General features: G+C 33.9%; 7 protein-coding genes across 7 annotated transcripts; 2 read left to right on the forward strand and 5 right to left on the reverse strand.

Moving 5' to 3' along the window:
- Positions 1-48: 48 nt before the first annotated feature.
- Positions 49-3617, forward strand: etnkA (ethanolamine kinase A; the record flags this gene model as incomplete). Its single annotated transcript, XM_004362332.1, has 5 exons — positions 49-742; positions 926-964; positions 1495-1514; positions 2400-2622; positions 2701-3617. 5 exons carry the CDS (start codon positions 49-51, stop codon positions 3615-3617), a joined length of 1893 nt encoding a protein of 630 aa, XP_004362389.1.
- Positions 3618-3881: 264 nt separating this feature from the next.
- On the reverse strand, positions 3882-4945 carry lsm4 (LSM domain-containing protein; the record flags this gene model as incomplete). Its single annotated transcript, XM_004362333.1, has 5 exons — positions 3882-3885; positions 4131-4393; positions 4490-4666; positions 4759-4800; positions 4943-4945. The coding sequence occupies 5 exons, from the start codon at positions 4943-4945 to the stop codon at positions 3882-3884; spliced, it is 489 nt and encodes a 162-aa protein (XP_004362390.1).
- A 452-nt stretch (positions 4946-5397) lies between these two features.
- On the forward strand, positions 5398-8039 carry rngB (RING zinc finger-containing protein; the record flags this gene model as incomplete). The annotated part of the gene is made up of 3 exons (XM_004362334.1): positions 5398-5941; positions 6030-6179; positions 6250-8039. 3 exons carry the CDS (start codon positions 5398-5400, stop codon positions 8037-8039), a joined length of 2484 nt encoding a protein of 827 aa, XP_004362391.1.
- A 170-nt stretch (positions 8040-8209) lies between these two features.
- Positions 8210-10156, reverse strand: DFA_02784 (uncharacterized protein; the record flags this gene model as incomplete). Its single annotated transcript, XM_004362335.1, has 2 exons — positions 8210-9474; positions 9598-10156. 2 exons carry the CDS (start codon positions 10154-10156, stop codon positions 8210-8212), a joined length of 1824 nt encoding a protein of 607 aa, XP_004362392.1.
- Positions 10157-10313: 157 nt separating this feature from the next.
- Positions 10314-12254, reverse strand: DFA_02785 (uncharacterized protein; the record flags this gene model as incomplete). Its single annotated transcript, XM_004362336.1, has 1 exon — positions 10314-12254. The coding sequence occupies one exon, from the start codon at positions 12252-12254 to the stop codon at positions 10314-10316; it is 1941 nt and encodes a 646-aa protein (XP_004362393.1).
- A 139-nt stretch (positions 12255-12393) lies between these two features.
- DFA_02786 (uncharacterized protein) lies at positions 12394-15447 on the reverse strand (the record flags this gene model as incomplete). Its single annotated transcript, XM_004362337.1, has 4 exons — positions 12394-13999; positions 14064-14199; positions 14275-14841; positions 15015-15447. 4 exons carry the CDS (start codon positions 15445-15447, stop codon positions 12394-12396), a joined length of 2742 nt encoding a protein of 913 aa, XP_004362394.1.
- A 652-nt stretch (positions 15448-16099) lies between these two features.
- On the reverse strand, positions 16100-24938 carry pikB (phosphatidylinositol-4,5-diphosphate 3-kinase; the record flags this gene model as incomplete). The annotated part of the gene is made up of 14 exons (XM_004362338.1): positions 16100-16276; positions 16338-16455; positions 16494-16853; positions 17291-17367; positions 17523-17730; positions 17843-18048; positions 18113-18563; positions 18602-18955; positions 19088-19454; positions 19525-19832; positions 19946-20024; positions 20073-20895; positions 20976-21757; positions 21842-24938. The coding sequence occupies 14 exons, from the start codon at positions 24936-24938 to the stop codon at positions 16100-16102; spliced, it is 7407 nt and encodes a 2468-aa protein (XP_004362395.1).
- Positions 24939-25028: the final 90 nt, after the last annotated feature.

The raw sequence follows: 25028 nt of genomic DNA on the forward strand, positions 1-25028 counted from the left end.
GTTCTTAAAAAATAGATAGATAGATAAATATTGTATATATAAATAATAATGGCTATAAATAATATAATTAATAGTTTAATAGTATTTATACTTGTCACATTAATATTAAATGTTGATAATGTATTGGGTGCAAAGAGGTATTGGGCTAATTACCCAGGTGCAGGTGGAGGTTTATGGACTTGTGGTAGATTGCCAGACCAATTACCAACGTTTGCCGATGCCAATAAACCAGGTGTTTATCTGTTTTTCCAAGATGTACCTGTAAGCGTTTTAAATCCAGGTGGTGTCACTCCTGTTCCATTCCCACTGTCGTATGTTGGACATAGTGCTAGTAGTGTCTATTCAGAGATCTACGATCGTTGGTTCTTGGATGACTTTTGTACAGATTCTACCAAACCAGGAAAGCTCAGCTCGTGTGGCTGGTGTTACTACATACCCCCAACGGCTACCAATGGTAATCCTAATCCAGACATGATCCTCCTCAAATATCTCTTCCTCTCTACATTTTGTGCCACTGCTCAGCCACTTTACGATGGTGGAATACAAGGTGAAGCTACATGTATTCTCATGCCCGGACCTACTGGACAACAAATCCCCGTCAACCTATTGCTCTATCCATTCATCACCAATATGAATCTAGAAGGTCCTGTCTCTTTTGCTTTCTTGACTGGTTTAACTGCTGCCGGTCCTCCAGCTGCTGCTGGTGTGCTCAATGCTGCTTCTGCATCTCCTGTACCATCTGGTATAGAAACTACAAATGACCATATACATCAATAAATAAATACTTAAATAAATAAAATACATATAATAATAAAATAATATTGTTCCTACAATCTTGAGTCAAGGGTTGTTTCAACCAGTGTTTGTTCCTTCCTTTCTTTTCTTAATCTTTTTTCTCTACACTTTTTTGTTTTTCTTTAACCAGAGTTGTTTTATACAAAGTTTATCTATTTCTGTGTTTGTTGTATGTTCAACATTGCTTTGACGCTTCACACAGCAACCAGTGAAGTGGCATTGGATGACGAGTTTTAAACAATTGTCTCGGTTTTTAAAAAAAAGACCAGTCATGAGACACTTCCCGTTTAGAACATTCCAATTCCGTTTGCTGCAAAAATCTAAAAAAAAAAAAAAAGATTTTAATTCAATTTTAAACCCCCATTGGGATGGCATGGTGCACCATAAAGTGGTGGCATGTCAAGTTCCCTCCTCCCGTCAAACGAACTGCTTGCTTGCTGCTGTACCATCCTACTATTAATCGACGACAGTATCTTAAAGTGTCGATAAGCAACTTAGTTTTGAATTTATTTTTTTAATTGTAAGTTTATATCTATTATTTATTCCTCCCCTTTCAAAGTCGATCATTCTTTATTTATACTTTGTTCCCGACAAAAAATCAAACTATTTATATTGATATTTATATTTATATTTTTTTATAACATTACTACTAGTAACACTACCTGCCATAAGAAACAATTAAATTACATTTTTAAAAAGGTATAAACTATATTATATATGTATATTTAATGTTAAAGAAAAGTGTATTGTTTGTTGTTATATGTCTATATGTACAGAGAGCATAGATACAAAACAACAACAGCAACAGCATTGTTAGCTATAAAGCAAAAAGATTATAATGATCAATACTACTACTACTACTACTACTTGAATTGTTTGTTTTAAAACAACAAAACATATAAGATAAGATATACACAACAGCAGATGAGAGATAGATATTAAACAAACAAGAGATAGATACACAGATAGATAGATAGATACATACCACATATATTCCAATATCATGCCCTATACACTATACTATGACTATGACTATGACTACTACATTTTCATTCTACCCACATATGTACAATACCACACACACACACACACACAACAAAACAAACACAGACGTAGGGTAATTTTATTCCTCCTACTTTCAACACCAAAACAACAAACAAACAGTCAGCATCGTCACATTTGAATTTCCCATCAATCTTTAAATAATAGGATTTATTTTATTATATTGTCATTATTATTATATATATATTGAATGAATTCAGTTATGAAATATATAGTGGTATATATCACTATCATCATTAGTTTATTCTTTTTTATTATTTTATTGTTTAATTATTAATATTCCAATATTAGAAATAAAATATTATTATTTCAAAACCAAACCCCCTCTCTTCCCACTATTAATACGCTACACTATATTCCCGCCCACTCCCCACCTTTTCATTTAAATATCCTCATCAGCCAGTTAGTTCGTTAGTTAGTCAAATTGTTTTTTTGAGCGTCTCTCTAGTCGAGTCTAGTCATACCCCCCCGTTTATCATTTCATTTCTTTATTGAATACATCATATATTTATACATATATATACGAATATATATACTTATAGTACTTTCATTTAAATAGTAACTACAACAAACAAAGAAGAAGAACAAGCAAAGAGAAAATGATAAAATCAAAGGCATCATATGAAGTATTCCATTACACTGTTCAAAAGGACAACTTGGATAAAGGTCTCAAAGATATTGCTCGTCATTTTGTATCTGAATATCATGATTCAACTGATGATCAATTAACTATTACAAGATTAAATGGTGGTATTACTAATATATGTAAGTAAACAAAAGAGAAAGAAAAAGAGAAAGAAAAGTAGTTTATTAATCTTTATCTTTATCTTTTTTTGTTTATAGTATACTTGGTAGAAGATAAATCAATTGAACCAAAAGCAAAAGATTTACCAGTTGTAATTAGATTGTATGGATACAAGTCTGAAGATATTATCGATAGAAAGAATGAATTGGTCGTACAGACTGAAGCCGATTTCAATGGTTTGGGAGCCAAGTTTTATGGTTTGTTTGATAATGGATGTATCTATGGTTTCATTCCAGGTCGTCCACTCGAACACCCAGACCTATCAGAGGAAAAGAACCAAGTGTTGATTGCAAGCGAGATTGCTGAATGGCATCAAGCTGAAATGCCAACTCGTAAACAACCATCGGTATGGAACACCATTAAAAAATGGGCTGCTCTAGCACCACAAACCTACCCAGACGAGAAGCGTCAAGCAATGTATGCATCGTTGCGTGTCGATGAGATGAAGGAAGAGTATAAGCGTCTCGAACAACAACTTGCCACCCTTCAATCACCAATAGTCTTTTGTCACAATGATTTGCTCTCACGAAACATCATTGTCAACAAGGAGGGTGACCGCTCACCATTTATCGACTTTGAATATGCCAACTACAACTTTAGAGGTTTCGAGCTTGGCAACCACTTTAACGAGTATGCTGGCTTTGAACCAGACTACAAGCTCTACCCTACACGCGACCAACAACTCGTCTTTATCACTCAATACCTTCGTGTCATCTCGGCCGGCAGCATATCCAACTTCCAGTCGGGTGGCGGCGTCGAACCTACCCAAGACCAAATCGAGCGTCTCTACATTGAAGCCAACCAATATTCACTTGCCAGTAACATCTTTTGGGGTTTCTGGTCGATCGTTCAATCAATGAACTCGGAAATCGATTTTGATTATTTGGAATATGGAAAGGCTCGTTTTGATAGATATTGGACTACTAAAGAACAATTCTTATCTTTATCAAAATAGACAAAATATATAATCAAACAACAACAAAGTAATAATAATAATAATATTTATATATAGTATACTAACGAAACAATAATTAATAATTAATAATAATAATAATCCAAAAAGATATAGAATCGATTCAACAATATATCTATCAACAACATCCAAATAATAACCATATATATATATATATGATTCTCCGAGAGACTCATTTCCTTTTCTTTTTTTTTCCCCACCTATTCATTTTTGTAGTTTTAAACTTCAAGGTTAGACTACCTTGTATTAACTACATATAATAAACCACACACACACACACATACACATACACCCTATACCTACCAAATGTATTTGAAATAAATTATTAAATAAAAATAGTATTTAATTATTTGTAAACAAAGATATAAAGAAGAGATAATTATAATTGTTCAATTATTTGTTGTTGTTTTGTGTACATTGTAAATTAATTTACTTTTTTACTTTAATTATTATTGTTATTATTATTATTATTATTATATACACCTCTACCTCTACCTTCTACCTCTATCACCACCTCTATCACTTCCACCACCTCTTCCACCTCTTCCACCTCTGTAAGATCCTTGTTGGTCGCCGCCGCCACCGCCACGACCTCTACCCATATTTCCATCATTTTGATTTCCGCCACGTCCTCTTCCAACACCTGATCCTCTACCTCTACCCATTGGTTTATCTTGGTGATGGTGATGTTGTTGTTGTAATTGTTGTTGTTGCTGTTGTTGTTGTTTTTGTTCTTCTTCAGCAACAAGATCTATGATCTAAAAATAAATTGGATATATTAATATATTAATTATAACAAAAGGTATAATAGAAATCATTTGATTTGATTTGATTTCTTCTTTCTTTGACATTACCTCATCTGGAACGGTAATATATTTAATTGTATTTCCTCTAATATAACATCCTTGAAGTTTCCAAAATTTATCACTATCCTTTGATGTTCTAATGACAGTTCTCATATTTATATTCATCCAATTGTCGCAATTGACCAATATACCATTATATGTTTCTCCATTCTTTAATTCAACCATCTATATATAACAAGGCAAACTTAATAGTTAGAACAACTATATCATGTGTGTTGGTTGAATGATGATCACATCAACATTTTTAATATACTTACAATTTGGTGTCCTTGACCAGTTCTTAATAATGATAATGGTAACTATAATATATATATTGATTGCATGACACATGATAGATAGTCAGATGATAATGATTAAAGTTAGATTGATATGATTCTTCTTGATTGATGCGGTGAGTGATGAACTCGACTCGAGGTGATGATTTGATTTGATTTGATTTACCATTCTTTTTTATTTTGTTTCTTCTGTGATTTCTTCGGTCTGTCTATTTATAGGTCTATCGTGTGTTTATATATTCATCTATCTATTCTATCTACTAATCAGTAATCTTATTCGTTTAGATAATCATAAATAAGGGGTCTACTCACTGAGTTTCAAATAACTTGATGAAGTCATCAAAAAAGGAAAAGTTTTTTTTAATTTTTCTTTTTTTTTTTCAATTTTTTTTTAGTTCTATGGGTCGCCTCACTATCTCTATTATTATCAACTAGAGTAATATCTATCGTATCAACCAACTATCTATCTATCTATCTTGTCTTACTCGAGTTAATTTATATTTCTCTTCTTTTTAGAGTAGACTATTATTATAACTATTATAACAATAGTATTAGAGTATTAGAGAGAGATAGGAGTATTTTTAAATACCATTTTATATATAGTATACCTATTAGTAGAGTATGAAATTGGAGTGGAAAAGGTTAGGAACAGGTGCACCTGAAGCACGTTGGGGTCATGTTTGCGTCACGTTGAATAGTGGCAATCAATTCCTAGTGTTTGGTGGTAATGGCAACAAAGCATACAATGACATACACCTATACAATAGTTTGTCAAATGGATGGACAAAGGTAGAAGCATCAACACACGGTGGAGCATCTACCCCACAACCTAGATACGGTCACAGTGCAACTCTATTTGGAAACAACAGTGCATTGGCAAATCTTGCAGGTGGTGCAACCTCTAATAATCAATATATATTATTGTACGGTGGTAAACACAACAACAGTAAACCATTTTCAGATATTCAAATACTTCAGTTTGTAGTGAATACTGCTACTGGACTACCAGATCGTTTTAAATGGCTTAAAAGTATACATCAAAAGAGTCCTGATGGCGGTAGAGCTGGTCACACTGCTATATCATATCATGATAAACTATATGTATTTGGAGGTCATAATAGTTCAAAAAACAAATATTATAGTTCAATTGTTATATTTAATGTTGGTAAGTAATTCAAGATATCTAAATCTAATTAATAAGCACTACAAAAGATATTAATATTAATAATATTGATCTATCTTTCTTTTTTTAGAAACTTTAACATGGGATCAACCAACATGTGAAGGATCAATACCTCCGTCAAGAGGTTCACATTCAACTTTTCAATCAGGTAACCAAATGTATATATTTGGTGGATTTGATGGAAAAAAATATTATAATGATTTATATTGTTTAGATTTAGGTAATTATCTAAAAGAAATTAAAAAGATTTAATGGTTCAATAATAATAATAATAACTCTTTTTTCTTTAGATAAATTAATTTGGAAAAAATTAGAAGCAAAAGGAACACCACCTAAACCAAGAAGTGGACATTCTTCTACTTTATTGGGAGACAAGTTGATTGTATTTGGAGGATGTGGATCAGATAGTAATTTCTTAAATGATATACATTTGTTAAATTTGGAGGATCTTAGATGGGAACAACCAGTTATTACTGGCATGGAGAACCCATATCCTAGATTTAGACATACGGCCAATTCAATGGGTCACAACAAAGTATTTATTTATGCCGGTACTGGATCGGGTGCATTATTGAGTGATGCCCTTGCCATCGAGGCTTCTCATATATCATCATCCAATTTACAATTACCACAATCTTTACAACAACCACAACAACAATCATCACCATCACAACAACAACAAACACCACCATCACCACAGGCATCAAACTCATCAACATCATCATCATCACCACCATCTACTAACAACTCTATGAATAATATTGAAGAAACACCAACTACATCTACGACTACAACTACGACACAAACTACTACAACGACAACTTTAACAACTACAACAACAACTGCAAATAATAATAATGGTACAGGTACGACTGCACCAACATCGACATCATCACCGTCTCCACCAATGGGGCATTCACGTAACCCATCATCAAGTGGAAATACAATACTACCACCAATTATAATGGCAACACCAATACCAACAACATCAACACTAACACCACTAGAATCACATTCAATTAATTTATCACATACTAGTCCAAATGTAAATCAAATAGTAGATAATATAGTTGTTGTAACAAAGGAAAAGGAAAAAGAAAAAGAAAAGGAAAAAGAAAAGGATAAAAAGAGTAAATTGATTAAACCTGTTTTAAATAATTTAAAGATTGGTGGTGATAAAATCCTATCACTCTTTGACAAGGACAATGAAATCAAAACGTTAAAAGACAACTTGGCACAAGAGAATGCACAACGATTGTTGGCCGACATCAAGATGGAAAAGGAATTGATTGAAAAGAAAAAGACCGAAGATCAATTAAACAATGAAAGAAACAAACGAACTCATCTTGAAACTCAACTAAAGACCGAACAAAAGAGTAGACAGACTGTCGAGGAACGCATTCAAAAATTAACTGTACAAAACCAACAATTGACCGAGCAGGTTGCCCACCTAAAGCGAGAGCCAAAGGACGGCATCTGGAAGGTTAAATACAACAGGCTATCTGGCACCGAGATGACCGACGTTAAAACTCTGGAAGACTGTGACGAGTTGGAAGAGATCCATCTCGAGGCACTTGACAAACTCAGACTCAAACGAACTCACATTCGTAAAGAGATGGAAAAGGAGTGGCGTTTGGACATGGAGAGAAAGATTAGTGACTTGAACGAATTGGTTGGAAAGCAGATACCACCAGATCAACACAACACGGTCGTCATGCAATTGGAATCAACCAAAACTGAAATGAAACAAATCAACGAGAAATATCAACAACTACAAGGTAAACATCTTGAAGGTCTCGATATCAATCAATTGACGACACTCGAAGATGTCCATCACAACAGTTTGAAACAACTCTCATCCATGAAACAAGTTCAATGGATGAAGCAATTAGAGACACTCAAAAAGGAAAAAGAACAATTGCAAGACCAAAACAACTGTGTTGTTTGTACAGAAAATCCACCCAATGTAGTATTATTACCATGTAGACATAATAGTCTTTGTTCCAAATGTAGTAAAACTTTGACACGTTGTCCTATTTGTCGTGCAAATATTGATGATAAAATTGAAACTTATATTTAATCAAATAAAAAAAAAAAAAAAGAAGAGAAATAAAGAAATCTCTTTTTTTTTTTGATACCCCTTATTTATTTATCAAAACAATAATATAAATTAAATCAGAACCTATAGGTTCTTAAATCATTATTGTACAATTTTTTAGAAAAGATTAATTAATTTTCTATGTGTATCTTTTATTCATCATCATTTGATGATTCTTCTTCTTCCCATGATCCATCTTCTAAAGAGGAATGAGTCGAATAGGAATCTTCTTCTTCATCGTATTCTTCGTCATCATCTTCTCCATCATCTTCATCATCTTCTTCTTCTTGAGCAATCAAGAATTTATCACTAAATGTTGGGAGAATATCATATTCACTTTGGATAAAGTTGATATAGAGAATGTCATATTCAACAGTACCAACATTAAAATGATTAGGTAATTGTTTTTGTTTTATGATTCCTCCAAAGAGTGTTCCATTCTCGATTAATAGTACAGCTCGATTAAGAGTATCCAATCTTCTAATTGATATTGTGGTAGAGTAATTACTACTTGGGAATCTACAAAAGGTTATTGATTCTATACTAGTAGAATTGATAATTTGATCCAATCTAAAACTGAGCCCATCTCTGATAAATTCATTCTCTGACATTGGTAATCGACAAAAAATATTCTTTACATTGGGTGGTAAAATGGTATGATGGATCGTCCCATTATTATTGTTGTTGTTAAGGTTGTTGTAGTTACAATTATCAACGATTTTGATATTGGTTGGAATGGAATAAATTGGATCGGTGGGACTGACTTTGACTAGTTGACATGCAAATGATTCCAAAGATGTTGGAAGGTATTGAGTATGAGAATTACATTGGGCGAAATAAGTAATGTCTTTGGTAGTGGATGGGAAACAAGCAGGTAAAGATTCACGAGGAATGCTTTGTGAGAATTTGATGAGACCGGGTGGAAGGATCATATCTTTTTCATTGCTTACACGACAACCTAAAATACCTAGTCTAGTGACAGAATTGGGTACAATAGTTGGATTGATTGGACCTCTGTAATGAATTAGATCTAAACCTTCAAGACCATCGGGAAGAGCACCTTCTTCGATTGTTGGATATTGCGACAAATAGAAAAGTATGAGATCTTTGACAGTTGATGGAATCATACCACAAAATATGGGACTATCCAATGAAATGGCAAGTTTGACGAGATTTGGTGGAAGTGAGACAGTACCAAGATAATAAGTTGCACCAAGGTCAAGGTCAGTAATACTTTTTGGTAACCATCCTTCTTTTAAATCAGATATACCACGTTTGATTTCTAATTTCTTGAGAGATGTACTGCCAACAGGGAACCTAATACTTGATGCACTTGGATAGGGATCAGTATTCATCTCTAATGAAAAGCTACGTAGAGCAGTTAAGTTTTGGAGATTAATTTGACCATTCAACTGGCCTATTTTAATTTGGAGGCCTTGAAGCGATGAAGGGAATACCATGTTGGGAGGGAGTTCTTTGTAATAAAATACCAAACTTGTAATGGTAGATGGAAACCTTGTACAAACAAACGATGATTTACCATTGTTGTACCATTGGATACTAGTGAGAGATGGTGGAAGTGTACAATTGGGATCATTGTCACTATCTAAAAGAATAAGTTTCTCCGAGTTTGAGGGTATTATGTCTTGAAGTTTGTTTGCAATAGTACCAGTCAATGCCAAGGTTTTGGTCGAAAGAGGTAATATTCTTTTGATGAATGGTCTTTTTTTAAAGTCGTTTGCGTTTATATTGACTTCGTTGATGTTGATCTCTTCCTCTTCATTTCTTTCTCTATTATTTGCAGATATCCTGTCGTCAATGAATACAAGTGTCTTGCAACGACTGTAGATAGTGTCAAATGATTTCAAACAAATTGGATTCAATTCCTTGGTGAATTTGTCTAGTTTGAATCTGAGTGATTTACAGTACTTTGTTCTAAGAGTGACAAAGAATAGTTTACTAGTCATCAATAAACATATCAAATCTGTATTGTTGCCTACATTATTAATTATCTTTAATAAGATAAAGTGTGGTAATCCTAAGATTAGTTGTTCATTATTATTATTACTAATACTATTATTATTATTATTAAGGTTCATCTAATTATTTGTTTGATCTAATTGTTATGTTGATTAATCTAAGATTATTATGGCTAAAAAAAATGGTCACAAAAGTTTCTAGTTTTATATTTTTAGATATTAAAACTTTTAGATATTTATTATTAATAATAACAATAATAATTCAACTTTTTTAATATTAATCCAATAAAAATTCATCTTCAAATGATCCATCTTCTTCATAGGAATTTTCTCCAAATGACTCATCATCTACGTCATAGGAATAATCTTCTTCATGGTCATGGATATGTTCATCCTCTTCTTCTTCTTCCTCTTGAGCAACCAATGATTTATCACTAAATGAAAGGATAATGTTTTCTTCATCATCACTTTGCATAAAGTTGACAAAGAGAATGTCATTGTCAACAGTACCAACATTAAAATGATTTGGTAATTGTTTTTGTTTGATGATTCCTCCAAACAAAGTACCTTCCTGTATCAATAGTACCACTTGATTAAGAGTATCCAATCTTCTAATTGATATTGTAGAAGAATAATTTCCTCCTGGGAATCTACAGAAGGTTATAGATTCTATACTAGTAGAATTGATAATTTGATCCAATCTAAAACTGAACCCATCTCTTTCAAAATCTTGGGATGTCATTGGCAATCTACAATAAACATGTTTTACATTTGGAGGTAAAATGTTATTATGGATCGTCCCATTATTGTTGTTGTAGTTACAATTATCAACGATTTTGATATTGGTTGGAATGGAATAAATTGGATCAGTTTGACAGACTTTGACTAGTTGACATGCAAATAATTCCAAAGATGTTGGAAGATATAATGTTTTAGAGTTACAATCCAAGAAATAGGTAATGTCTTTGGTAGTGGATGGGAAACAAGCAGGTAAAGATTCACGAGGAATGCTTTGTGAGAATTTGATGAGACCGGGTGGAAAGATCATATCTTTTTCATTGCTGACACTACATCCCATAATACTTAGATTGGTTACAGAATTGGTTACAATCTTTGGATTGATTGGTCCCTTGTAGTGAATTAGTGTCAATTCTTCAAGACCATCGGGAAGAGCACCTTCATCGATAGTTGGGAATTCAGCCATAAAGAAAAGTACCAGATCTTTGACAGTTGATGGAATCATACCACGGAATATAGGACTCTCGGATGAAACGACAAACTTGACAAGATTAGGTGGAAGTGAGACAGTACCAAGATAATAAGTTGAACCAAGGTCAAGGTCTGTAATACTTTTAGGTAACCATCCTTCTTTTAAATCAGAGATACCACGTTTGATTTCTAATTTCTTGAGAGATGAACTACCAACAGGGAACCTAATACTTGATGCACTTGGATAAGGATTGGTATTAGATGACATCTTCAATTTAAAGCTATTTAGAGCAGTTAAGTTTTGGAGATTAATTTGGAGACCATTTAACTCTTGGATATCAATTTCCAATTCTTCAAGTGACAATGGGTAGACCATGTTGGGAGGGAGTGATTTAAAAGCTACCACCAATCTTGTAATGGTTGATGGAAACTTTGTGGAAGGTATTATTAGGTTATAGTTGTACCAATTGACACTTGTGAGAGATGGTGGGAATGTACAATTGGGATCATTGTCACTATTTAAAAGGACTAGTCTCTCCAAGTTGGGGGGTATGACTTTTTGAAGTTTGTTGGCGATAGTACCAGTCAATGCCAATGTTTTGGTAGATGGAGGTAATATTCTTTTGATGAGTGGTCTTTTGGTAAAGTAATCTGCACTAATATTGACTTCGTGGACATTGATCTCTTCCTCTTCATTTCTTGCATTGCTACTTGAACCTTCCTTGTCACGAATTAATATGAATGTCTTGCAATGACTGTAGATATCTTTGAAAGATTTCAAACAAATTGGATTCAACTCCCTGGTGAATCTGTCTAGTTTGAATCTTAAAGCTTTACAGTACTTTGTTCTAAGAGTCACAAAGAACAGTTTACTAGTCATCAATAGACATATCAAATCTGTATTGTTGTCTACATTATTAATGATCTTTAATAAGATAAAGTGTGGTAATCCTAAGATTAGTGGATCTTCACTATTATTACTACTACTATTATTATTATTAAGGTTCATCTAATTATTTGTTTGATCTAAAGAAGAATGAAAGGGAATAAGAAAAAAACCAACTCTTGTAAGAGCAAAAAAATAAAAAAATTTGAAGAGCAAATCCAAGTACAAACTCGCCAACTGGTCTCTAGATTAATTACCTTTTTTATTTATTTGATTTCTCAGTAACCCAATCTGAAATTTTGTTTTGTACTGGATTTAAATTATTTGATTTGATTTGGACACTAATGTTATTTTGTTGTGGTTGTTGTTGTTGTTTTGTTGGAGGTTTCGGAGGTAGAGATACCATTTGAATATCTTTTTGATTTAAATTTAAACCTTTGTTTAATTTTGATGTGAATTTCAATTGGACCTTTTTCTTTGTAACTATTATAATGACAAAGGTAATAGAGATTAAAATAATTGATACAAAAACTACAATGATTATGATTTTCCATTTTTCAAATTGAGTTAAATCTTCACAGTGACTATCATCACCTAAATTGATTTGATCTTTTTCATCAAGAATGAGTGCACTAAATGCTGGATCTAGTTCTACTGATTGACTGAATCTTGGTACATTGAATGCTGTCAACATATTATATTCTTGTTTCTCGACCATGTTTACTTGTTTTGATTGTGGGTCATCGTCTTGAAGAATGGTTACTCTTGATGGAATGATTGTGTCATTGTCGATGATCATTCTACTTGCTATTTTACAATTGAGTAGTGATCGACCAACTTGAACTCTAGTCCATACAATTTGATCACCAAATGATGCTTCAGTCTTTGATTGCTTTCTTCCACATTTGTCTATTTTTACTGAATCTGATTTTGACAAGAATATTACTTGAAGTGTGTTGATTGGTGATTTCCAAGTCCAATTGGTGATTTTAATATTATATTTGATTGAATTTGGTGATAGTTGTATATCCTCTCCTGCAAATCTAGTTGTATTTGATTGTTTGTATTGGTGTGCTTTGACTTGTATTTTCATTGAGTTGTCAAAAATAGTTCCAATAAATATTGATTCACCAGTAGTTGCAATGTTCTTTTGTATCCAAGTTATATTATCCATTGATATGGTTTGAATAATTAAATTATCTTGATCAATCTCTCGAATGAATTGAATTCCAGTTGTAAAATTGACAACAATTCCAACCTCTGTTTCATTCATTGATAAAGTTGATTTACCATCATCTTGAATAGTAGTATTTAATATTTGATCGGGGTTAACCAATAATGAACAATCCAACAATGATTCATAACCAATATCACATTTACAACTACCAAACATCGGATTACATATTCCATTATTTGAACAATTATTTAAACATTCTTTTGGAGGAGATATCACTTTTGATGTAACCTTTTCAGCAATTCTAATTGTTAGGATATTAAAGAAATCAGGATTACTTGCAGGGATTGAGCCATCGAATAAACAAGTTATTTGTTTAAAGTCATTTCCAATAAACATTGGTGATACACATTGACTTCCATGAATCGATACCAAAACATATGAATGGTCTTGTCCAAAATGATTACCATTGATTGAAACATGTGAACGGAGTCCATAATGAATATTGGTAACATTTTGAATAACTGGTGATTCAACTGGAGGAAATACAATAAGTGACGGAATAGAGGGTTTTCTATCATCTGCACTAACCGCACTTTTATCCAACCGATAATATACATTATTACCTGGATCCATATTGTAAGCCTCGACTGAATAAAGTGGGGATGGTGTCCCTTTTAGAGGACCATTATTTCTTGTAAAACTCATATTATTGTTATTATTGCCAAAAATAGAATGGTAATGATCCAACGACATACATTTCTTTTGTATCAAAAACACCAATATAGGGTGGATTTGGAGATGCACCCATCTTAATTTTATCGGGTACCAATTGTAAAGCCTTGTTAAAATTTGTTCCAAGCATTATAGTTGAACAGAATCTATTGTCACAGACTATAATGAAAAAGTTTGGTGTTGGAATATTAATCTCTTGATTTTTTAATAATATACATTTATAGATATACATACAAATATGAGGTTTAAATGTTTCAGTACAAATAGTATCAGCTCTAACTTCAATGGGAAGGAGTGTGACAAAACCAAGAGTTGATTCGAGTTGACAAATAATTTGAGTTGAGGATGCGTGCAAAATATTACATGGAATTCTGGATCTTGAAATTCTGACAGATACTTGATTGTCAGTGGTATCATCACCAAAGTTATCACCAATCAGTGTAACCAATCCATTAGCAGTGAATGATGGATATACAGCTTTAATAAATGGTGGATATGGTTGCCATGCATAGTGTGTTGAGTTGACTCCACTAGCATCTTGAACAATTACATTATGGAATCCAGATAGAGGTGGAACTATACAAGTGATTGATGTTCCTTGTTTTGATGTTATTTGACATGATTTTGATAGTTGTTTGCTTGGATTGAAAAATGTAATATTGATTGTTTGTATGTCGAATTGTGATAGATTGTTGATTGTTATTGATCCTCCATTTGTACCAATTGTTGGAATATATACCTCTTCAATCGGTTCTACTTCACATATTGTTCCATAGACTTTGTCATTATCATTATAATTTACTGCATTATTAAAAAAACAAATAAGGAACTTACACAAATAAATTCCTCTCCAACAGGAGTTTGTGATGGTTCATTAGTTTCAAAAGCACAAAATCCTAAATAATAAAGAGGAAAATAATAGAAGAGGTTAAAAATAACAATCCACTTTTCTTAAAGTGGAATATTTTACATACCAAAACATTGACCAGTATACGTATTAAATAGTGGTTGGTTTGTTCCTGGTCCAGTTGAATAGGTAAAGTTACCTGTCAATCCAACATCTCTACCAGATATCCAAATTTTTTGGTAATCTGTTGAAATCTCTTGACCAAAAACGCTTTTGATAAAACTAACCTCTTGCATTGAATCAAGTGTCACCATGTATGATTTAACAGTATTGTTACTCTTACTCGAGCAATTAATAGCTGCCTCTGTAGCTGATATTGGATTTATTGGTATCAAATAGTAGCCATGTCCATTTCCTCCTTCTGATATCGGCCAAACAATTACATTTGTGAGAATGATATTGACTTGTAGTAGTAGTAGTAGTAACAATATGATGGTGATGATTCTTGTTGTTACAGACTTGTTGTTGTTGTTTGATGTTTCTAAAAAACTAAAATACATATTATTAAACATTATTAGATTGTGAAGTATATTACATATAGAAGAAGACTAACTAATAGAACTATTACTAGTTTATTCTATTGATCACTCTAAAAGGATAATACATACATTACTTTCTATTATATCTCTTTTTTGTATGTTATCATATCATATCATATCGCATTAGTTATTATTTGGGGGCGATCGCCATCGCATTTAGGGAGGGTGAATAGGATAGGATAGGCATAGGTATCTATAAATGTGTGACACAAATCAACTGATCAGTTGAAGATCACAGCTCGATCGATCGAGCAATAAACTTAGAGATAATAACACCTCCTCTAAGTTATAACTCACACTCTTTCTTGCCTTTTACGTAAATGATCAGCTGTGTGGTTGTTTGAAATGTGGGATGGTCACGGTGATGTGGTTTTAGGGTAAAGGGTTTTTTTTTTACAAAAGCTTAAAATATTAAACCAACTCTTTTATTAGTATATCGATGACACCCCTATGATTTTAAAAATCTCTACACTTTTGATGACTATTCCTTTTTAAACTTATTGGTGTCAATTTACAGAACTAATGACAATGACAGTTGGCATCGATGTTCAGTGTGTGCATGTTTGCACATACTTTTAATTTTATAAAAAAGTATATTTAAGGTTTATTGAGTTTAGTTTAGATTATTGTCTTTGAGGAGTGGATCAGTTGGAATAGGAATAAGTCTTACATCCAAATATTGTTGTTGATGTTCAAACATTTGATGAATATTATCATTGTCCAATTCAAATATTTCCTCCATACTTTCCAATGGATATTCAACATGAACTGTATTATCTACTAATTCCAACTACATCGTTGTTGAATAATGTCTTTTCAATTTGATAAAATAAATGTGCATATTTTGATACTTGAACAAATGATATGACACTGACATCTTTTAAATCGATTGAGAATTCAATATCATTCCTTTTCCATGTTAATACATTGTTTTCTCTATAATCGGATAAAGATATTAGTACTAGTACTCTATGAGATTACAAAGGAGCAATTAAATTAAAACATACCTATTGATTTCACCGATTCCAAAACATTTTTCACCAATAGTCAATATGATTTTAGATTGCAAGTGGGTATTGCTAAATGAATTGAGAGTGGGTATTGAATTTTCATTTCCTCGGTTGCAATGATAAATGTTAAATCGTTTGAATTCTCGTTGGGCTTTATCAGAAAATACTATTGACAGCTTCTCTTGATTCCAAATATCTGTTGTAATATTGATAATGAAACTGTACTTGTATAAATATTCGAAAATTGGGATTGGTTGATTGAATGATCGACCAAATACAATCACTTTTAATTGTTGGGTTAGAACAGTTATATCAAAGGGACAATTAAATGATGGTCCAAAAAGTAAAGTTTCAATACTAGATGGAATTTCTTTCAAATCGATAGGTTGATTAAACTTGCCAAACAACTTTAATTTTAAAAGATTTTTGGGAATCAACTTTCCAAGAGGTGCGTTGAATTGGCCATCAAATATTAATACTTTGGTATCTGTATCAATCTTTCGATTGTCAATGAAAAATGGTGATGTGATTCTCTGTGTGTACGGTCCAACTGATTCAGATTGTTAAATTATCGAGTGAAAGACGATCTTGAGGTGTTACTGTTAAAAGGTACTTGACAAATTGAATCAAATATTCTGAATACCTGGACCATGATATTATGACTAGATCAGTATTAAAGTTGCCATTTTTATGATTCACAACAAATTTATCCCTTTTGTCGATGTCTTCTGGATGACTTTATGAATAGTTATTAATAAATGTAACCAAGTGATAGATTAAATATTTGTTCTTACCATGAAAGTAATTTGAGAAGAGTACATCCGACTGAATATACATCACTTTTAGAGTAATAAAATTTTTGGTTTGATTCCTATTTTATAAAAAAAATATATTTGTTCATTTAGTTCTTCAAATTTGGTACAAGACTGAAATGTGGACCGAGTTAAAACATACAGGCGAATAATATCCATCTGTTCCACGCAAAAATGAATTTGTGATAACACTACCCTCATCAGTAGGGTTTACATTGGTCTCAAATATTGTTTGAGTGGGTTCAGCAGAACTCTGGTTTTGGTTTGGTTCAACATTGAAATGGCTAGAACATCCAAAATCACCAAGCACAATTTGTCCATCGTCCCCAATAAACAGATTGAGTGGTTTAACGTCGAGATGTGCAATTCTGTGATGAGATAGTTTTTCAAGTACTATTCTTTCAACATAGACCCATATATCTCTCTGGGAAATAATTGAAATCTTGGTCTTCTTCGTATAGGAATTTTATCTTGTTATTTCTATACAGAAATTGTGTGAGAAAATGATTTTACACAATTTAAAGGCTACCTTACCTTTTAATTTTTGATTGGTATAATTGCTCGAGATCGCCACCTTGACAATACAGAGTCAATATACAAAACTTTTTGTCGCCAACCATGTCTTGATGGTCTTTGTATTGGACAAACATATCATCTCCCAAGAATAGTTTCATGCACTCGACTTCAAAATCAGCTCTTTTTGGTATTGTGTCAGAATAATTCATTTCTTTGTAAACATACTTGATGATAAGAAATTTTGGTTAGAGTTGATCAATAAATATTTGATATTTTGAATATACGTACCAATTCATTGTCAAACTCTGAAATAACTAAAAATACTTTGTTCTTGGTCAAGTGGGATGGATATGAATATAATATGAAATATTTGTTGCTGTTGACTGTAACATATTCTGTCAGGTTGATGGGGTACGGCATTAAATATTTTGGATTGTCGTTGATAGAATTGGGATTTCGTTGTAGATACGAACACTGAGTTGGTAGGCTGGAAAAGCATTTGACGATATCCAAGTCACTTGGTGATCCAGTGATTTTAAAGATTATGGTATCGATTTCCGATGGAAGCTTTACTACGCCTAACTGTCCGATTTTAATAAAGTATCTTAAAACCTGGATTGATTGGTTGAAATCACAGGAGACTGTTATTGGAGTTGTAGTTGAATGTTTCTCACATTTAAAGGTTAGGGATTGAATTGACCGAGGTACTACGGTGGTTAGCAACAGCTGATTATAGTTTCTACATAAGGTCAATGATTGTAATGATGATGGTAGTACTTTAGGTGATAGGCGTTGATTATATATCCATCACCAAAAGTCAATGATTGTAATGTTGATGGTAATACTCCATGAGATAGAGGTTGATTATAGTTATCACCAAATGTCAGCGAACATAATGATGATGGTAATACTCCCGCTGACAGTGGTTGATTATAGTCCATACCAAATGTCAATTCTTGTAATGATGATGGTAATACTCCAATAGATATTGGTTGATTATATCTATCGCTAAAGGTCAATGATTGCAGTGATGATGGTAATACCCCTGGTGATAGGGGTTGATTAAAACTACCACCAAGACTCAATATAATTGATTTAGAAGGTACAAATCCAGGACATAGTTGATAGAATCTATCACCAAATGTCAATGTTTGTAGTGTAGATGGTAACAATCCTTGGATTACTGGTTGATTATAGTCTCGACCAAATGTCAACGATTGCAATGATGATGGTAATACTCCAGGTTATAGGGGTTGATTATACAGCCAACCATACTCCAATGTTTGTAATGATGTTGGTAATACTCCTGGTGATAGGGGTTGGTTATAGTATCGACCAAATATCAGTGATTGTAATGATGATGGTAATACTCCAGGTGATATAGGTTGGTTATAACTACCAACAAACTCCAATGATTGTAATGATGCTGGTAATACATCTGGTGATATTGGTTGATTATAACGACTACAAAACTTCAACGATTGTAATGATGATGGTAATACTCCAACTGATATAGGTTGATTATAGTCAACACCAAACTTTAATGATAGTAATGTTGATGGTAATACTCCTTGAGAGAGGGGTTGATTATAACCATTACCAAATGTCAATGATTGTAATGATGACGGTACTACCCCAGGTGATATTGGTTGATTGTAAATATAACCAAATGTTAATTGATATAGGTTGATTATAGTCACCGCCAAACTTCAATGATTGCAATGTTGATGGTAATACTCCTTGAGAGAGGGGTTGATTATAACAATGACCAAATGTCAATGATTGTAATGATGACGGTACTACCCCAGGTGATATTGGTTGATTGTAAATATAACCAAATGTTAATGATCGTAATGATGAAGGTAATACTCCAGGTGATAGTGGTTGATGAACACTAGAACCGAATGTCAATGATTGGAATGATGGTGGCAGTAGCAGTATTGATATCAATTCATCATCAAACGTCAATGAATGAACTCTGATTTGATTAGGATATGTACTCATTCTTCTAAATATTTATCTGATCGACTCTCTAATGTACATTAACACTGTAGTAAAAACATTATTAATCTAATTTTTTTTTTTTTGGACTCTGGAGTGTATTAAAATTGAAGTTCACACACAATTGACCCAAGTTTGACCTTATCTGCGAGTTTGGCAGGGAGATACTTTAATTCAATATTTGACACTTGACCAAAATCTTTTTATTAAAATTTGTAAAGTTTCTTTGATGATTAATGTTTCCAACCATGGAAAATATCATTAAGTAAAACGGTTTTAGTGTTGAGAGCGACGATAATATTTTTAGTAAATTCTTCGGCAGCTTCGGCGTCTGTCAATTCGGGACCCAAAGCCTTGCGTAGGTAGTCGATATCCTCAGCACATTGAAGTTCAGGGATACCCGTACTAAGCATCAATTGGAAAAGGTTAATAAATAGGTCAGTGTTCTTTCTGAGGATGTTGTAGGCGAGACAACACGTGTTGACAAAGAACTTGAAGTTTTCGGAATCCTTGCCACCGACAATAGCCATGTACTGGTGAGTAAAGATAAATGGTGCACGTTCTCTCTTGAACCCATACTTTTTCTTATAGTTGCCTAAAAAGTGTCCAAAGTCGATGTGGAACAAATGACCGGCACGCGTCATCATGATATTGTCGGCATGACGATCTCCAATACCCATGACATAGGTAGCAACGACGTAACCGGCACAAGAAAGGATAAATGTTTCAACGGCCTTGTTGTACTCTTGTTCCGATGGATTATTCTCTTTGAGCCAATTGACCAATGTCTTTTCCTCCAACAATGCACCAGTGCCACCAGCATCCTTGTTAATATTGGCAATCGTGTTGGCATTTAAAACAACCTCCAACATACCAATACCATCACCAGTTGACACACACTTGTATGGTTGTAATCTAAGATCCAATCCTCCATTCTTCCAAAACTTGTCCATTGTTCTAAGTATTTGAAGTGTAAGAATATCTTGTCTCAAATCATCACCAACCTTAAATATTACTGTTAATGGTTTTGCATATTTTTCAACATTTTCAAAAACTAACCATAATGGTAACTAAATAGAAAAAAAGAAAAAGAAAAGAATTAATAAATATAATTATTTAAATAATACTTTTTGTTTTTGTATCTATTTACCTTTTTACTATCCATAAATCTACATTTATCAACAATTAAACCTTTAGCTTCCCAACGAGGATCTAAAGGTAATTGGAAAGTATCGGGGAATTTAATTTTAGAGAGACCATCTTGAAGTACTTTTTTACGCTCTGAAGTTCCATGAGTATTTTTGACGGCCATGGCAACTTGATACAAAGATTTTAAAACTTGGTTTTGCTTGATGAGTTCTTGTCTGTGTGAACCACAACTACGAAGATAACCTTCCAAGAGTAGACCATATCTTTCTTCAATTTCGGGTGTATGCATTTCAGCCTTTAGGAACCAAAAGAAAGAATGACCAATACGAGATCGATTAGAGAGAGCACGTTCAATCAACATACTAGACAATTCACTCTTGTGATATGGTTCGTATTTGAGTACTTGAGATAGTTGCAATAAAAAGTCTGAAAATTCAGAATCTGTAAATTGTTTTAGAGTTTGTATGGCAAACGACCGTACTTCACTATCTGCAAACTTGGCATCCATCAACTCTAATGCTTGTACTGGTTTGAGTTCTGCCCATTCCTTCATTAACCGGTATGCCTCCCATACTTGGTCTTGTTCAGCCCAATTAATACTAGTCAAAACTTTAGCCAATGCTTTTGGTTTCGAAGTGTAAATGTGTCGATAACTATAAATCAATCTTTTATCATCTGGTGTTAAAATGACCAATGGATCAGATTGCATTAATCCATTTAATCTTCTTGCTTCATTTGGTTCTAATTTTTTTGATGATGATATTTGTATTAATGGATTAATTTCTAAAAATAAAATTAAACAAAAAGTTAATATTTCTATTTCTTTTTTCTTTTTGTTTCGTTTTTGCTTCTATTTTTTTTTTTTACCTTTAGTAAAAACAATTGGTTTAACAAAAGTTTCAAATTCAATCATTAGGACTATTGGAGTTTTTGAGGCAAGATTTTCAATACAAGTACCGATTGGATTGGCACGATCATCTTCCCAAAGTTTAAAAGCTACTGGACCAGTACGAAGACAACCTTTGTGATCGATCAATTGACAGTTGACCCAACCCAATGGAATTGATTTGGTGTCTTGGACCACCTCAGAACTGGCAATGATGGTACCGTTGCTAGTGGTACTGTTACTCGTGACAAACAATGTAAAACAAGCTCTAGTTTCACGCGGTAAAGAGCGTATGGAAATATTAAAGGGTGTCCAAACGTCACGATCCCAATCCGGGAAATGTAAAGAATCCATATGGGTAATGGGAATGGTTGGTGTAAAGGTTGGGGTAGCGATCAACTGACCACCATGATAGAGTTCAGCCATGACATAGCAATAGGGTTGACGATCACCATCACCAAACTTGCTCTTGGCATCATCCGATACTGATATATTGATGTTTTTCAAACCAACAACCTTGACTCGGAACAGTCTGTTGACTTTGGTGATTGGCAGTCTTCCACCAACATTGATTGCACTATTATTTAGACTGTTGGTTGCAGATCCACCAGGATTGGTTGAAGAGTTTGATGGTGAACTATTGTCTAGTTGTTGTTGTTGTAATAGTTGTTCGTCGTGTTGAATGAGCGGTTGTTCGTCGTCGCTGTCAAAATCGGTCGTGTCTAGTAGTTTGTCGATAAAGGATGTTTGGTGCTTCTCGGTGGAACACTTTAAAATGTTGTTTTGTGTAAATGAGAGTTCGAGCATTTGCTGCTTACTAATACACTGTCGCACATAGTCATAGTCGATGAGTGCAAAGTCGCCGTCTTTGCCCGTTGGTTGGTAGCGGTCTAGACGCGACAACCCAGCCTCTCCCAGCTCTTTAATGCTGAGAATATACTCTCTAAATCCAGTCACCTTGATGACATAGTCGTTGGGTGTCTTGTCACCACGCGAGATGCTCTTGTCAACCAACGCAAACTTTTTGAATATCTGTGTCTTGAGTTCTTCGACTGTAAGTTGTGGCGACACATCCAATCGCTTGTTAATCTTGACATCATCTCCATATGTCGCTTGGACGGTAATTTTTGGTGGTGTGACGAGTGGCATGGGTTCGCCAAGCACATAGACATACTGAAGCAGCTCATTCTCGCGTTCATCATCAGTTCGTTGTAATCGCAAGTGCGCCAAGTCGCGACGAAAGCTGCTGACCTCTTGGCCGCCCGACTCGAGGATACGCGCAAACCCGTTGCCCGTCAGCTCAAAGATCTCGAGCTCGGTCTGGATGTGGCCCTTGAGGTCGACGATCTCTGTGTCGGGCAGCTTGAGCTCGTTGCCGTCTTTGAGGGTCAGCTGCATCTTGGGAAAGAGACGCGAGATGTTGCAGGCCTGCATGACGAGTTGACGACGCAGTGGCAGTGATTCGTTTGTAAATGTACAGTTTATAGAGAGAACCTTGAGCTCGAATTGATCGATCAATTGGAGAAACTCGGGTCCCACCTCTTCGAGCAGTTGCTTTTTAATTTCGAGAGGTGTCAGGTCGATCGACACCTTTTGCACGATACGGCGGCCGGGAATCTCATCAAAGCACACCTTGATGTGATCTTCCTTTCCCGCTCCGCTCAATGTCGACTTCCAAATCGAGTGGCTGCTCGACTCTCGATTGATCTTGACCACCAACGGTGCCTTGAACGTTGTCGACTGCGCTGAAAATATTTTACTGGCCGATGCAGCTGCTGCCTGTGCTGCTGCCGCATTTGAACTGTATGTCGAATGAATCACTGGACTACCAATGCGAGGTGAATATTCACCAGTTGATGAAGAGGATGATGAAGATGATGATGAACTCGTCGAAGATGAAATATTTTGATTCAAATGTGAAGGTATGAGGACACTGCCCTTATTGGCTTGTCTAAATCGATCAGGTGTAACTGCTCCACCTCCAATAGTACTACTATTACTACTACCACTACTACTACTGCTACTCGTACTACTAGTTGATTTGACCAAATTCAAACTACTATTACTGCTTGCCAAAATTGGTGAATTTGAGATTGATTTCAAACTATTACTACTTGCACTATGTGGAATAGATTGTGATGGCAATGATGATGAAGCAGTTGTCGATGTTGATTGTGGTTGTGGTTGTTGTTGTTGTTGTTGTTGAGAATAAAGTAATGGAGAATTAATGGTAGATTGGTCGGGTGAACTACTATTGAGATTGGTTTGTGATGTCGAAGGTGTAGTAGACGATAATCTAACTGGTTGTTGTAGTATTGGTGATGGTGGAATTGGTGACATTGATATAGATGATATAGTTGGAGATTGAATCAATGGTGATTGTATTGTCGCAGTCGTAGATGTATTATTATTATTATTATTATTATTGGGTGATGATGATACAGTTGTTGTAATGATTGTTGGAGGTGGAGGAGAAGGAGTACTAAACGACATACTACTTTGTAATGATAGATTTACAATTGAATCCAATAGATCGATTGTTTCATTATCTTGTTTTGACATTGACGTAGGTGATCTATTTCCATTTTCATCGGGTGCAACAAATAATATTGAAGATGATGAATCATTACTTTTACTCAAGTTTCCATTATTATTATTATTATTCTTATTGAATGAAGTCGATGATGACGACGACGATAAAGACGGCGACGATGAAGAGGATGATAAAGATTGACTGGTTAAATTAGTGAGAAATTCTAATGTTTTGGCAGTTGATGCTCTTGGTTTGGATGTTGTTTGACTAATATTACTATTACTATTATTTGGTTGATTAAATGTATTTAAAAGTGCTTTAAAGTTTACAGTTTCTCTATTATTATTATTATCCTCGGCAGATGACAATGTTGAAGTTGAATGTTGATCAACATTATTATTATTATTATTATTAGTATTGATGGGGTTGGATGGCGATGATTTACTATTGCCTCGTGTACGGTTGGTATTATTATTATTATTATTATTAGTATTTTCTGTAGATAGAGATAGTGGAGACACTATCCCAGAGGATTGTTGTGACATTGTGTGAGTGTATGTCAAGTGTAGAGATAGATACTATAGTACAAAATGGTTATTATTGATAAGTTGGTTGGTTATGACGATGGTGATTGA

The sequence above is a fragment of the Cavenderia fasciculata genome (assembly GCF_000203815.1).
Source record: "Cavenderia fasciculata unplaced genomic scaffold Scf_Dfasci-G-b-205a01.r1-3, whole genome shotgun sequence".
NCBI lineage: Eukaryota > Evosea > Eumycetozoa > Acytosteliales > Cavenderiaceae > Cavenderia > Cavenderia fasciculata.